This window comes from Genypterus blacodes, unplaced genomic scaffold, assembly GCF_046128005.1.
Source record: "Genypterus blacodes isolate CSIRO-AG114 ecotype Tasmania unplaced genomic scaffold, CSIRO-AGI_Gbla_v1 ptg000003l_1, whole genome shotgun sequence".
NCBI lineage: Eukaryota > Metazoa > Chordata > Actinopteri > Ophidiiformes > Ophidiidae > Genypterus > Genypterus blacodes.
Window position 1 is genome coordinate 8,628,068 of NW_027466817.1, and position 15,342 is coordinate 8,643,409.

Here is a 15,342-nt window from a genome sequence, read left to right on the forward strand (position 1 = left end):
ATACACACAAAATCTGTTTACGTTAATCTGAATCCTTTATGTATTGAATCCTTTACAACGTGTTTTGTTGTTTTAATTGTGATTTGTATTGCTTTCTGTTGGTTGTTAAAGTAGTATGAAACTATGCAAAGTATTTATGGCATTGAATAAGATAAACAAAAATATAAAATAAACGCAACCCCTACCATCTGCGACGTGACGTCATCTAAACGCGACGCTTCCAAGTGAACAACGTGTGTTTCTCGTGTGTTTATCAGATTTTCAGGGGGTTCTAAATCAACTTTTATCCGGGTTTTTGTGCTTGAAACTGGGTAGCGATGGACGAGCGGAGCCGGCTGTGTACTGTATGGCTCGGTTCGGAGACCGGCATCCTGAAAGGAGTGAGTTTGGTTCGGAAACAGGCCTTCAACTTCTGCAACACGAGCCACCTGAGTCGCGAGGAGGAGGTCCGGGTCCTGTGCTGGGGGGACCCGGCGGAAAGCGAACTGTTGGTGGGCTCCGTGGACGGAACCGTGAAGACCTTCAGCACCGAGAAGGGCGTGTTTACCGAGAGCAGGCGCTGCGGTGAGCCGGAGGAGGGCTGCTTCAGCGGGCTGGCCACGCTCAGCGACTCCGCGCTGGTCACCTGTACGGAAAGCGGGGCGCTGCGGGTCTGGAAGGAGGGCAGCACCGGGCCGGCCAGCGAGATGCAAGCGGGGAAGAACGTGTGCAGGATGCGGCAGAACCTGGCTCACCGACACCGAGTGGCTACCGGCGGGAAGGAAAACGGACTTAAGATCTGGGACCTGGAAAAGCCCGAGAAACCCGTTTTCACTGCCAAGAACCTGCGCGACGACTGGCTGGATCTACGGCAGCCTGAGTGGGTCAGAGACATGGCCTTCATCCCGGACTCAGACAAGGTGGTCACCTGCACAGGGCACCACCAGGTGAGTCTGCGCTCTGGCTGTTTATACGTATGTAGGCAAACTCCTAGATGTGTGTCAATTCATAACACCGGTATGTTGTCCCTGTCCTCTTTCAGGTCCGCATATATGACCCATCCTCACCTCAGCGCCGTCCTGTCATGGAGGTCAAATACGGCGAGTACCCGCTGGTGGCTCTGTCCCTGCCTTCCAGTGGAAACTCAGTGGTGGTGGGAAACACCCACGGCGAGATAGCCATGCTGGACCTGAGGAAAGGTTTGGTCTGCGGCTGCCTGAAGGGGCTGGCAGGTGGCGTCCGCAGCCTGCAGTGCCACCCGTCCCTGCCCCTGGTGGCCTCCTGCGGCATGGACCGCTTCCTCAGGATCCACAGCCTGGAGGACCGCAAGCTGCTGCACAAAGTCTACCTCAAGTCCAGACTCAACTGCCTCCTGCTCGCCAGCCGAGACCCGCAGGACGCAGGAGACGCCGACAAGAAGGCGGGAGAGGGCGAGGAGGTGAAGGAGGAGGACGGTGAGGTGTGGGAAAACATGGAGAAAGTGGATGATGATGAGCCGGAGGAGGAGGATGAAGAGGAGGAGGAGGAGGAGGTGGAGGAGGAAAGACCAAAGAGGAAAAAAACGAAGGCGGAGGAAGGACCGCAAAAGAAGAAGAGCAAGAAGAAAAGGAAAATTGCGAAAGACTGACAGCCTGTGTCTACGTTTGAGCTTCAGTGTGGGACATTTTGATCCATCAGTGACGTCTGTGTGGATCAGTGAAAGACGAGCTTCATCACGCTAACAAATACAGAACGAGCTGCAAACTCCAGCGAACTGAAGCAGACCTGAACCGATCCAAACGTCACTCGTCAGTCTGAGACTTTGATCACATTCAGATCTATTGATGGTGTTTTACAGTCTGTGCCTTTCTTATAACAAGACTGCTGTTTCTATTTGAGCATATAGAAAATCCTATATCAATATTTCATTCACTATTTTTTCATGTAAATGTCAGAAGTGTTCCCCTTAATAATTCAGCCATTAAATAGTTGTGACAACTATGCAAGGCGTAAATGAAAGTTTGGACATCGGACTTATAGTTTCCTCTACTCTGATTGGAAGCTTTGTCTAACTCAGGCTCTTCCAGTTTCCTCTCATCATCAATAAAATGTTAAAAAAAAATGTGATGCTCTTATCAAGACAAACTGCACAAAGATCTCCATGAACAGGCTGAGTTGAGGTTATTTTATTGCGCAGTAACATCACATTAGTCTGGAATGAAATTGTAGTGAAATCCACCTGAAACCAGAATTCACACGTAATATTTCTGATGTATGACACATTTACACTTTTATGAAATCAGACACCCTGAATAAACGCTGATGTGAATTCTGCTTCAAGGCTCTTTACACTCTCTTGGTCCTGCTGGAATCTGAGTATGCAGAACCCAAACAATCAGATCATAAAGTGGCTCAAATCCCTTAAAACCATAAAACACAGTATCAGTATGACATCACACTAGCAGCTACAGACACAAATCCCTTTTTTAGAGAGAACAGTAGATGAAGCTTAATGGAAAATAAAATGTAAAACGTCTTTGTAACAGGGTTGTTCATTGTCAGTCAAGTGTTGGGAAGTGAGCGCTGCAAATTCCTTTTCTACTTGGAAAAAGCTCAAAACTGAGCGTGCAGAATATCCTAAGTTTGACGCGTCACTCAGAGGTTTAATGGTGTTAAATATCTGACTTGTACACACATTTTTAGAGATGGATCTAAAATGTGTGAGAAAGATAAAAGACGGTGAGTTTTAGTATTTGAAAAGTGTGGAATGTTCCTTTCACACAGGCGTTTCCTCTTCCTTAACAGTGTGAGTTGTGTTACAGTAAATCAAACACAACAAACAGCGACCTTCTAGCACACGTGTGGCTTGTTCACATACAGCAACTTGTATATTTTGTACAAAATAATGTAAATTGCACAGAAGATAATTATTTCTGAAAACATCTCCACAGGATCTTTCAAATTATTATTTTGAGACTTTGGGGGCTCTATATGTGTTAAAGTCATTTCTGAAAACCATTAGCAAACAAAGTGACCTGTTAAATAAAATGAAAGCGCAGATAAACACAGGGTGACCTACACATACATCAGTGGCAAACTCTTCCATGTATATAAGAAAATGATGAATCGCTCAGTAATTGTTGGTTACTTTACTCTAACAGTAACAGTTTTGGACACAAATGCACCTTCAGTATCTCCCCTTCTCAATTCAACAAAGGGCGGATAAACACAGGGAAGTTCTGTTGCCCTCTAGTGGTTTGTTTGAAACTGAAATGTCAAGGACTCTTCTCCTTTGAAATCAACCGTCACAGGAACTTCAAATATCAAAGATGGTTACATGCAGCGACACATCAATCATTTTTCAGTAGTTTTCCTCTTTTAACGTAACACATTTTTATATTTTCTTGTAATTATACTATTAACATTTGACCTCACCAATGGGTAACACAGAGTGAGAATCTGCTGCACTGCCAGATGGGAAACATCCACCATCACCTGAAACTAAAGACCAATTTATACTTTCCATGTCCTTTCCTGTCACCTGTCTACACTTGAAGGTTCTGACACATGGGCACGACTGTTGGAATGATTGAACATGTGTGCAGGTAGAACTGGAATTAAAAATTCCAGGACGCACGTCTGTCCACGTCTGGAAGGATCAACTGGCACAGATCCTTCTAGAATATTTTGGCTTTGTGAACACGAGTTCTTGCTCTGCAGTGCACACACACGGCCAGCAGGGAGGCGCTACTGTCCAGCACTCACCCTCCATTAAAATGAATGACTAAGTAATAATACTGTCTGATAAATAGACGTGAAAAGTGAAGTTGTGAAAGCATCCTATGTTGGTTTACAGTTGGTCCTGGCTATGAAACCTAAGTAAAGGTAGAAATGTGTGTGGGCTGAAATGTGATATGTTTGTTAGCTGCCGAGCTTGTTAGCATGCTAGCTAATGTAGTTAGCCGTCTTCATGACAAAATGTGAATCAAATTCACTTATTGGAGCGCTTGTCTCTCTAGACGCTGCTAAGCTGTCAGTTAGATGCTAATAAATGTTACATCAAACTGTTACCGTGACAACTCCAGGGGCTGTCTGTCAATCAGACGATTCACCTACACGTTAGGTGTTTATCCTTTCTCCTTCTCCTCCCTCCTCTTCCTTTCCTCCGCGGCTCATGTGGCGTCTGCTGAGCTTGTCGGGGTCATGTGAGGCCATGTCACTGAAATCTCGGAAAATGTCCTGAAACGTCTCGTCGTCTCCTGAGGAAACGCAGAAGATTTGCACTCAGTGTGCTGCTGTTTGCAGATAAACATGAAATGTAAAAGCAGAGGAATAGATTTGTTGTCAGTGTGTGACTGTACCCACCCACAGATCCAAACACTCCATCTGAGTCCCTCATCTCCTCGTTCATCCTCGCCATCCGCAGCCTGATAGAGTCAGTAACACACATGATGGCGGTTAAACTCAGATATATCACTATTACTCACTCATTTATAGTTTGATTAATCATCACACAACTCTTCCACCAAAACTCTTCCACCAACACACTCAGTTTCAGGAACAAGAAATGATTTGACTCACAGGGTGACAATGTCAGCATTGGCTGTTTCCACAGCGATGGCTAGTGGGTCCTGCCCTCTCTCGTCTGCAGCGTACTGATTGGCTCCTCTCTTCAGGAGCAGACACACCTGCCTGCAACAGCCAATGGAAATCAACTAATCATCAATATTTACAGGTGTGTGTATGAGTGTGTGTGTGTGTGAGAGAGAGAGAGAGAGAGAGAGAGAGAGAGAGAGAGAGAGAGAGTACCAGATGTCACTAAATTAACAGCAGTTCATAAAATATTGATGTTTTTTTACGATTTTTTCCTTCATCTTTGAAAGAGTGTTAGTCAGAAATTCACAAGTAAAAGTCAGTGATTAGTGGAAAATCTGAAGTTCAGTAATAAAAATCAGTAGTAAGCAGTTTGATCAGTACAAATCAATAGTTAGTAAAAAGTAGCTGTTCTCTAATAAGCATGTAATACCCGGTGTGTCCAGCTGTGGCAGCAGCGTGCAGAGCTCCTCGCCCCCTCAGGTCTCTGTGGTTGATGTTGGCTCCGTTCTGCAGGAGGAACTCACAGGCCTGCAGCGAACCCTGCAGGCAGAGACGGAGAAACACAACAACGATGAAGACCTGCACGAACACGAGGACGCTAAGAGAAGCAGGTTGTATAATGTCATTATTAGCACTTCAGGACTGCGTGTTCAATTGAAAACGTGACAATTCGCCATTTTTCAACTTCTATGTGCTACAAACAATTCCTGTTTATAATTGTAGTGTTGTTATATTTTGAGTTGCTGGTTGTAAACTCACCCCAACAGCAGCGCCAATCAGCGCCGTGCGTCCCTCCTCCTCTGCCATGCTCCCGCTGACCTCTGCCCCCTGTGCCAACGCTTCTGCCATGGCAACCAGGTCTCCAGCCATCGCCGCTTGGTACAGGCTGCGCCCGATGTCCCCCTTCCTTCGCTCTGCACGTGGTGAAGATCAGACCGCATCAGGTGAGTAATTCTGAGCAGCTGCACTCTATCTTTACATCAAACACTGAAACACAGCAGCAGCTTAATGGACTCACGGGTTCCATCAGAATCCATGTTCTGCACAAATCTCCTCTCCACATATTTCTCTTTGATCCACATCTCTTTATCTGATCTGAAACCAAAAATAAAATAACATTAGTGCATGAATAAGCTCAATGTTACACTTTCAAAGCCCTTTGAATAGACTATATTTGCATGGTTTTACCGCGGGCTGTCTGCAGAGGGTTTGACTCGTCCTTTCTCTGAGCACTGGGCCTCGTAGATCTTGTTGATGTTGTCATTTCCTAGAATGCACAGCAGCTGGAGACGAGAAGAGAAAAGCACTGAGGAGAAGGTGGAGGCTTTAAATTCAAGGAGATCAGTCAAAGGGATCTGAGGTTTGAAGGGTTTGACCAGCAGGTGTCAGGTGGAGGCAGCAAGGAGACGCCTGAGTTTACCTTCAGCTGCTCAGGCTCCCATGAGTCCAGGGTCAGAGAGCGAACTTTGGACAGGTGGACCCCCAGACTCCTGCAAGCCAAGCATCCAAATACCATAATAAATAACATATAATCATGACAGATAGATAGATAGATAGATAGATACTCTTACTTATACTCGTGTTACTGTACTCTGTGGTACTATTTGCAGTACCTGTGTATTCCAGAACATTCTATGCACACAGTGATTCCCAGGTTGACAGATGCCCAGCGAGGCTGCTCCTCTCCACAGTCACAGCAGTTGAGGTTCCCAGGCCCGCCCAGGGCCAAGCCCAGCACTGGGGCCCTCTGAGCTGGGGGGCCCGGGGCAGGGTCCCCCCCACACACCAGAGGGAGGGGCTCTTTAGTCTGTACACAAGGCAAATATATAGAATGATGTAAAGAAGTAAATCTTGCTTTGCTTTTATTTGTATTGACTAATGCAACAAATACAAGTGTGCAGCAATGATGTGTGTGAGCTGACCTGTGTGATCACACTGTGGTCTCTCTCTCTGTAAGCCAGGTCGATGCTGCCCTGCAGCGCGCTGAGCCAGGCCTGCCTCAACGGCTCTGAGTCTGCCTGCAGAGCACAGCACCTGATACACACAACACAGCTTTGAATGTGCAAATGTATGTATAGCAGTGAAACAAAAACACAGCTGATAAATTAACAAGTCAAAGAAATGTGTGTGAGAAGTCTTACTTTTGCACAGAGAGTAGCTCGAAGCAAAATCGTCGCTCAATGTGATCCAGAGATTTCACACCACAAAGCCTGAGATCCTCAAACAGAACTATGGATTCCTCCTAGAGGACCCAACAACAAACACATTCCTTACATTTAACACCCACCCACTCACACACTTTACATCTAGAACACAAAAAAAGTTTAAAGGATTCACTAGTTTAGTTTGACAAAACTCCTCCCACAGTGAGATAACAAACCGGCCTGATGCTTTGCTCTCTCTCACCTTATGTGACTTCCTGTAAAGAAGCTGGCTGTCTCTGATGGTGAACCAACATCTGAAACAAACAAATGAAAACATTTTGGATTTTATTTAAAATGAAAATAACTTAACTGAGGGACACGTGTCACTCAGCCAAATGCCAAATCAAGGTTAATGTTACTATTAAGAACTTTACAATTATGAATTATACTCATAATGAAAATTCATCCATTGTTGAATTGATGCGTGTGTGTGTGTGTGTGTACCTCTTCCAGGTTTTGCTTTTCCTCCTGGAGCGTTTGAAGAGGTAACCTTGAATGATGTCATCACTACCAGGACAAGGACTGATGATTGGCTCTCCTGACGCATCCTAAAGAAACACACACACAGACACACACATCCAGCAGCCTCATTCCTCTACTCAGACTGGACGACATTAGGGATAACAGAAATCCCCTGGCAGCCAGTGAGAGATGGAGCGTTTGTCTGTATGTGTGGGGCTGAGCCTGATGTACTCACCCTCTGTTGGACCAGCAGGTGTGTGTTCTCCAGATCTTTCCTTTTAACTGCACAGTCTGTAGACAGCTGGGACACCTGGACACGACACAGTACCAAACTATAAATACTCATCACAGTTCAACCAACTTTTCACAGTAAGTTCATAATTTCTTCAACTCAAAACTGCAACTTTGAAATTGTCAGTTCATACATTGTATGATTCATTTTATGTTGATCAACTTAGTAATGGATTGATTAATGAGTTGTTTCAGCTAAAAGGAAGTCACTGAACAGAAAGGGGTCAGAGGTCACGTGAGAGGCTGTCATTCTGACCTGTGCTCCCATGGTCTTCATGGTGGGCTCCATGTCTCTGAGGAGGTCGAAGCCTTGATGGAAGAACGTGAACTGAGCATGAACGAAGGAGAAAATCTGAGAACACACAAACACAGATCAGCATTGGGATAGAATCCAAGAATAAAGAGGCTGCAACTTCCCCTAAGACCAAAAGCTTTGATTCACACATCGGAATTTTTTTGAAGTTTGTTTTGACAGATTAAGAATATAAAAAGCAACAAGCTGTTAATAAACTGAGATTCAGAGAGTTAAAACTCGACAGGCTTATTGGCCTATTGTAAACAACTCACTGAGTTTAAGACGTCAATCCTCTGCTGAGTTTTGAAGGAGTTCAACTGAAAGAATAAAGGGGAAATAGACACATTAGGACCGACCCAGAGGCCCAGAGGCCCAGAGTATTAGAACATTCAGCTGCCCAAACTATTAGATTCATAAACAACTATAAGGCCGAGTCACGCCCAGCAATCTGGAGCATCACAACAATAATGTAACTAGATACAACATCAGCACAAATTAACTACACAGCCTGTGTGTGATCACAGCTTGAGACAACACTTGAAAAGAACAGGACTGTTTTGTAACATTACTGTGCTGTGCTCTGATTGTACACAACCTGGATGTGTAACAGTAACATAAGTGTTACCCTAAGCTAACTTATACCATCTTTATGACTTGTACATACCTCTGCTATCTTGGTTAGAGTGGTAAGAATATACTTAACCTTTCCCCATCATAGAGTGCGACAATGTACATAATGTTGGAAACATGTTTTCAGCTGTGTATTGTGAGGCTTCAATGAACATAATAGATGGATAATAGATCATAAAGAAAGAAATGAGTGAAGTGGTGTAAAACAGACGGCTGTGTGTGTACCTGCAGACAGTAGTCGAGGGCAAAGTGTTGGTAGCACTTCCGCGTGGCGAGCAGCAGGTGTCCCGCTCGCTCGGCGTCGGCAGCTTTGTGGCGAGAGACCTGAGCGTTCTTCAAAGCCGCCGAGTCCAGATCCTCCCCGATCCTGAGGAACTCCCGACGGGTCTCTGACAGCTGGGGCAGGAACCTCACACACAAACACACACACACACTTCATCATCATCACGAATGTCATCATTATCACCATCATGACCATCATCTTCATCACTCCAATAGTTCTGGGTGTGTACGTGTGTGTTTATGTTTGCGTGCGCGAGACCTTACTGTGTGCGCAGGTTGGACAGCTGTTGGTTGATGGCTCTCTGCGTTTGATCAAACAGCATCTGAGGACAAAAGACAGAAGGATCAAATCAGGTGTGGTTAGAAAAAATATTATATTGTAAAGAATAATAATTGAAAATAACAATGACAATAATAGTAGCTATTATTATGTTTGTGGCCACAAGAGTGTGTACTCTAGGTACGTATATCAGGTATCAGCTACTCATCTGATCACCACAGCATCAGACTGTCTTTTCCACAATCATACCACTTCAAAGGAATGCCAGGAAGGGAAACTTTCAGGATGTGTGTGTGTGCATGAGTCAACTCACAGTGTGAAAGCTGACCATCTCCTGCAGGCCCTGGTAGAACTGGTTCAGACAGCTCTACAAGGAAGGAAACAGGAAGTCAAACAAACACAGAACGTCAGCAAACACAGTACGATCACACAGCACTGCCATGTAGAAGTAGTAGTAGAAGAAGAGGAATGTTTATCAGTAGTTTTTGTTGTAACAGTGGAGCAGTAATGGTTGTAACAGCAGTAAGAGCAGAAGTAGCCATGGTAACAGGGGTTGGGTGAATACTGCAGCATTCACTGTGCTGCATCAATGCATTAAAAAGTATCCATAGTAACAATATGGTTAAAAAACTGAAATTTTCTTCTCCTCACAGTGACGATACCATCCTTCTTTTGGCACCCGGAGACCTCAGCCAGGCCGGACAGGAAGAGCTGATTGGCTGCACTGTACGCTTGTCCCGCCTCCACCATCTTACTGCACAGCTTCATCACCTGATGGCCAGAGAAGCAGATCACAGACCAGTTACCTCCCCTGGCATGTCAGAGCAGGTTAAGGTAGGAATATTCAACAGAACCTCCCTCAATATGTTTTCTGGGAAGCAATCCAAACATAATCCATCATCGATAATGGTAATGGTATTAGCAGCAGGAGTAATTGTAATGGTAACAGCTTCAGAAACACTAATACACGTGTACAAGTCCATGTAGCAGTGACAGCAGTAGTAATTACAAAAGGACTTGAGGCTTATATCATGCTAAGGCTTAAATTTGGAACGACAACAATATACCGTATATCAAAGTTAAAAACCAAAGTGACAGTGAAGATAAAAGCACTTGAAATTCTGCAACCATGAGGAGACGTTTAGACTGAGCTCCACTCTCACACAACTGCACCCTGGCTCCATTTCTTATACAAATCCATGCAAATGTGGCGTTGCTTTGATGGAAAGGGGAATCAGACCATGAGCTGTCGTCACCGATGCTGGAATTAATGTAAGTTCAGACCTACCTGTTTGACCTGGTATAGACCTAACACCACTTTAAGATTTAAGGCAATTATTGTTTCATTAATTTAATATTTTTGTATTTAACCTATATTTTCTTTACATTTAGTTTAGTGTAGTTTAGTTTAGATCAGTATTTTGCTTTACTTACTATCTTTAAAACGTGCTTTATAAATAACGCTTTATTGATTGATTGATTTATAATCTACACTTGATACTTCTAATGTAAACAGTAGGAAAAGTGGGCGGGGCCACAGGCGGACTAGTACAGGTAGAAGCAGAAGCATTGGTAGCATTAATAGAAGTCACAGTAGCAGCTGCAACACCAATTAGCAGTTCGATATCAGCAGAGCTTCTGGTAACTTGTAGTGACAGCAGTAGTATACTGTAGTGTAGTGACTGTAGTACTGCACCTTGTCTAGTTGTGTATCCAGCAGAGAAACATCCACTTCAAACTGCTCCAGGTTCAGTCTAGACAAAATAAAAGAGATACCATCAGCGTTTGTATGTGTGTTTTGTACGCTCTGTGTGTGTATGTGTGTCTTACCTGAACTCAGGTGAATCTTTGATACATTCCTCAAAGTCCAGTAAAACCTCCATATTTTCCTATTTTTTTTAAATCTCGTTAGGATAAGTCCCGATGCTGAGCGATAATGCGGTGTATTAGTTAAATCGTTAATTAGTTACCAACCAAAGCTGCCAATCATCCGCCTACTGGGATGATTCATTGCGTTTATTTCTATGGATATAACGGGGGGAAAGGGTAAAACTTCTTCCGCGAGTCCTTTCAATACTTAACTGCGCCGCGTCGATCAGGTATCGTGAATGCGCGCGGGACTGTGACGCATATTGCCAGATTTTGTGTTAAAAGCGTGAATAAAAGAGTTTAGTATCTATTTTTCCTGGAGCAGCTGTTTGGGCTTCATCCTGCCCGCGGCTGTTGCTAACCGGCAGCTTCCGCCTAACATCCTGGACGGGTCTGCGAAAAAGCGAGAAACAGCGACACCTAGTGAGCTGGGGTAATAACGTGAAAAATAAATAAATGCGTCTTAAAATAATAACTTTTAAACGTTTCACACATCATATTTTATCACTAAAAATCAGGTGGTGAACAGTGTTGTGTTCAGGTGTTGTTGAGAGATATTCTACTCTGGAAAGGAAATGTTATTCAGACCATAGATGATGGAAAAGTCTGCAGCTTTACACTTAATAGATTAGTTGCAGTGCTAATGGTGCAAATTTTCCTCTATTTATAAATAACCTTGTGGTAAACTCATCACACCACACATCAACACATCAACCATAAACACAACACAACTGCGAATAAAAGAAAAAAAGACTTTTATTTGGAAATGATGAAGGGTACAGTCAGGTCACCATAATGACAGATTTGAGAGTTAATCACTGTGTGTGTGTGTGTGTGTGTTTGTTACATGTTCAAAAGACAATAGAGAGCAGGATCACAGTGACGTTGTCGGCACAGCCACGCCTTACAGCTTCAATGGCCAATCGTTGGCAAGCAGCATCAAAATGTGCTTCCTCCTCCGTTAGCCCCGCCTTCTTCTCAACCGTCTCATCCTGGAGGCGGCATGACAGAGACGGAAAACAGGTCAAAGAAATACTAACCATAACGTGGAAAAATACAAAAAACATAAACAAGCACACAGATGGTGAAGGACAGAGGGGTCACCTGTAAGATGTGCAGGACGAATTTAACAGCTTCATCAGCAGAAAACACTTTGAATAACCCATCACAGGCCAAGAGGATAAACCTGTGGAGAAATTCATGAAGTTAGCAATAACACAGGTACGTCACCACCGTAATATGTAGACTGAGAGCTCCTCCGTATGTCTGTTGTCATCCTATGCTGAATCATCAGTACTATTGCACGTGCCTGTCATTGGTTGTGAGCTGGCATCTTCTCAGGTCGGGGGTCGAAATGACTCCACAGCGTTTGTACTGACCGTCTCCTATAGAACGAGACACCTCCAGGACGCCCAGCACCCTGCCCTCCCTGAAACACACACAAACACAGGAGAACTGAGTTCTACTGGCGTTTGTTGACGAGATGGAAGCTGTTGTTGTTAGGTGGAGCAGGTGACGGTGTGCCCTCATACCTGACGGTGCCTCCTGCTCTCTGTATCCTCATCCTCTCCTCATAGATGGTGGGGTTGTGCTCCTTACTGAGAGCCAGAGTCACTGACCTCTCTGCTTCTCCTCTTCCTGTCTGCTCCATCCTACACAACACAGCCTGGAGACAGACAGAGAGACAGACAGATAGACAGAAGGGCATAACGGTAAGAAACAGAAATCCCTCTGAGGCTGAACTACTAAAGGCCTGCAAGGTCCTGTAAGTTTTGCTTTTATAGCCATTTCCCAGCATACCCTGCTGTCTCCCAGGTTGGCCACGTAAACCATGTCATCCACTACAAGCACACAGGTAGCTGTGGATCCATCCTTCCATGCCGGCTTCCTGTTACGCAACAAAATACATGGACGGCATTAGAACAATGAGATGCTTCATAACAAGAGCCAGATACTTCCTTTACTTCCAACCAGTGTCAACTCACATCTGTTTCACTATGAACATCTGCATCATATCCTTTCACACTTTGACCGATCACACCACATCACCTGGCACTGACAAAAGGTCTAAACTGTATTTGCATCGTATGTTTCTTGAAACTTTGCACAGCTCTCTCTCTGTTATTCACACTTATCTTATAATATACAACATTTCAGGATAGATTAGTCTTTGTGGTGGAGGAGAGACTGCTACATTGTCTTACTGGCTGGATGCTTTCTTCAGGAAGTCCTCGTCTGTCTGTCGGAAGGTATCCAGCAGGCATTTCTTAACCAGTTTGTCCAGATTCTCTGATTCACCTGAAAGACACAACAGTTTCAGCTATCATATAAATGGACAGGGCTGTAGCAGGTAGGAAGGAGGAAAAGGGAGCACACACACAAACCACATGTGTAAGAGAAGCCATGTTAAATATCTGCTGCTCATCAAACTCATACATCAATCTTCTGTAAAAACCCAAAGTGCTTCTTGACATTCATCCTTCACATCTGTACTCACTACAGGGAAACTTCTTGGCCAGATTGTGGTGAAGATGTTCAGCAGCGTATCGGGAAGCTCGAGCTCCGCCGTGACCGTCAAACACAGCAAAGTACGACACACGAGATCTGCAAGACACAAAGCCTGGATTAGAGAGACATCACACCAGCTTACAGAGTGTGTTTACTGGAAACACCTCAAACTGTCTCTCTGCTGGAGGCCGAGAGCAAACTCACACTAAACTGTTTGTGCCCCTGGTAGCCGTGCTCAGCTATTTGTTCTTGTAGGCCAAATATGTTGGTTGATTGATAAGTTGTGAGCTGGACACAGCAGGAGTTGGGGGAAAAAGCTCTAGAATGTTTTAAGGAAGTTGTCCAATGTGAAAGTACTGGACAGAAGAAAGGACATAATTGATCTACTCTACAGCCTTAGCAGTAGTGATGGTAGGAAAGGTCATGGGGTCATATCTTCTCAGAGTCTTTCTAGAATCTTCCGACAGGTTTCAAAGGTCTGGACTGATGAGGGGCACTCAACACGTGAGTGAGTCTGGAAACTTCACGCTTAAGGAAGAAAAAGAACCACAACTTCGGCTCAGACTTTGATCTTTACACAAACATTTAAGAAAGACTTCAGCTGGAACACATTTGGCTTCAGGCGATGACATCATATCATGTGTGGAGGACTATGAAACTGGAAGTGTGTCGAGTTGGAAGGAGAATATGTTGCAAAATAAAGCAATATTGCTGCGTTACAGATTTCTAAGACACAATATATAACAAATTTGCTGCAGTAGAGCAGAAAGCAGAAAAACTAACACTTGGCCGGGCAGCGCTGACAGACAGTCGGTCATATCCGGTAACAGAACGTGAGCATCCTGCATCTCCTCCCGCTCGCCACGCCTCGCCGCCACATAGCCCTTCAACACGGGAAGACCTGAACAACATACACACAAAAAAAGTGAGTCCAGCCATCTCTCTGGACATGTAAACACACACACACGCCTCATCTCTGTGTGTGTTTAATGTGCAATTCTTTGGTGAAAGAAAAGGAAGCAAACAAACATTGTGGTGGAACAGTTGAAAACCTTCTTTACAAACTTTCATGATCTCCCCTCGCTCCTCCTGCTGCTCCTCTAGATTATGACTAGTATTCTCTGCATCTTCTCGTTTTCTTTTCAAACCCTTCTCCTCCTCTTCCTCTTCTTCTCTGTGTGCATGTGGCTCAGCTGAAACTGGACCTGAGAACATCAAAACAAACTGAGTGATGATGAGTAGTGTTAGTTCACGGAATGAGCTCAGTAGAACAGGAAATATGTTATTCAGTGTGAAAGTCTTATTCTTACCTTCAGGTTAAGATCACTGCACGAAGAGTTAATGAACATACATTCTATGAATGCAGGCACTTGTATTGTCATTGTATTAGTTGGTTTAAAGTCGAAAAGTGGTTTCGTTCATCGCTAAAAGACACTTTAAACACAAGTATGTGTGTGTGTGTTTTGATCAAGTTTCATTCGTTTGCATGCCATGTACCAATACTGAAGTAAATAAAGGGAAATATCACGGGTGATCAACGTGACAGCAACCGAACAATAAGTAGCAGCATTAGCCTGCAGGTAACACGCACAGCACTAACACAAATAACTGACACAATAAAAATCACCTGAAGAAGTTCATCCTCACAACACAACACGCCAAACCCTCTCCACTCACCGGAGGTTTGCGTGGGCTCCGGCAGGTCATCAAACAGATCCATCCAGATGGAAGGACGTTAGCCGCGGAGCTAGCCAGCTGAGCCTGATGGTGCCAAGAGAGGCTAGTCAGCAAAACCAGCTGCACCGGCGCAGAAACGTTAAGCACAGAGAATTATAATCAAAGCTAACAAACCAGTTTTATTATGTTTGACAAAATGTTCTGTCGCGAGTTGATTTACTTGAAGAGCGCGCTGACAGAGTGGCCATTGGGATTTAACATTGGCAGCAGGTTAGCTAGAGTAACAAACT

The 15,342-nt window shown here is 44.3% G+C and overlaps 3 protein-coding genes across 7 annotated transcripts; 1 reads left to right on the top strand and 2 right to left on the bottom strand.

The window, feature by feature from the left end:
* Positions 1-205: 205 nt before the first annotated feature.
* On the top strand, positions 206-2,058 carry wdr74 (WD repeat domain 74). The gene is made up of 2 exons (XM_076170768.1): positions 206-926; positions 1,022-2,058. Exons 1-2 carry the CDS (start codon positions 318-320, stop codon positions 1,604-1,606), a joined length of 1,194 nt encoding a protein of 397 aa, XP_076026883.1. The 5' UTR covers positions 206-317; the 3' UTR covers positions 1,607-2,058.
* Positions 2,059-2,129: 71 nt separating this feature from the next.
* Positions 2,130-11,223, bottom strand: LOC143016330 (arf-GAP with coiled-coil, ANK repeat and PH domain-containing protein 2). The gene is made up of 22 exons (XM_076170646.1): positions 10,829-11,223; positions 10,695-10,752; positions 9,650-9,769; positions 9,312-9,365; positions 8,983-9,041; positions 8,662-8,845; positions 8,079-8,123; positions 7,768-7,863; positions 7,456-7,530; positions 7,203-7,306; positions 6,961-7,012; positions 6,696-6,796; positions 6,477-6,588; positions 6,168-6,361; positions 5,975-6,044; positions 5,743-5,837; positions 5,573-5,649; positions 5,314-5,468; positions 4,985-5,094; positions 4,540-4,650; positions 4,324-4,385; positions 2,130-4,217 (listed from the first exon to the last, which is right to left on the bottom strand). The coding sequence occupies exons 1-22, from the start codon at positions 10,879-10,881 to the stop codon at positions 4,078-4,080; spliced, it is 2,127 nt and encodes a 708-aa protein (XP_076026761.1). The 5' UTR covers positions 10,882-11,223; the 3' UTR covers positions 2,130-4,077.
* Positions 11,224-11,605: 382 nt separating this feature from the next.
* On the bottom strand, positions 11,606-15,342 carry ilkap (integrin-linked kinase-associated serine/threonine phosphatase). 5 transcript variants are annotated; one of them, XM_076171026.1, is made up of 11 exons: positions 15,273-15,342; positions 15,053-15,172; positions 14,437-14,580; positions 14,159-14,276; positions 13,365-13,471; positions 13,072-13,165; positions 12,668-12,755; positions 12,400-12,533; positions 12,177-12,296; positions 11,972-12,053; positions 11,606-11,859 (listed from the first exon to the last, which is right to left on the bottom strand). In XM_076171026.1, exons 2-11 carry the CDS (start codon positions 15,093-15,095, stop codon positions 11,719-11,721), a joined length of 1,071 nt encoding a protein of 356 aa, XP_076027141.1. In that variant the 5' UTR covers positions 15,096-15,172; positions 15,273-15,342; the 3' UTR covers positions 11,606-11,718. The 5 variants fall into 5 exon arrangements, with proteins under 5 accessions (XP_076027141.1, XP_076026990.1, XP_076027069.1 ...); XM_076170875.1 differs by having other exon boundaries at positions 14,428-14,580; XM_076170954.1 differs by having other exon boundaries at positions 14,428-14,580; positions 15,053-15,136; positions 15,227-15,323.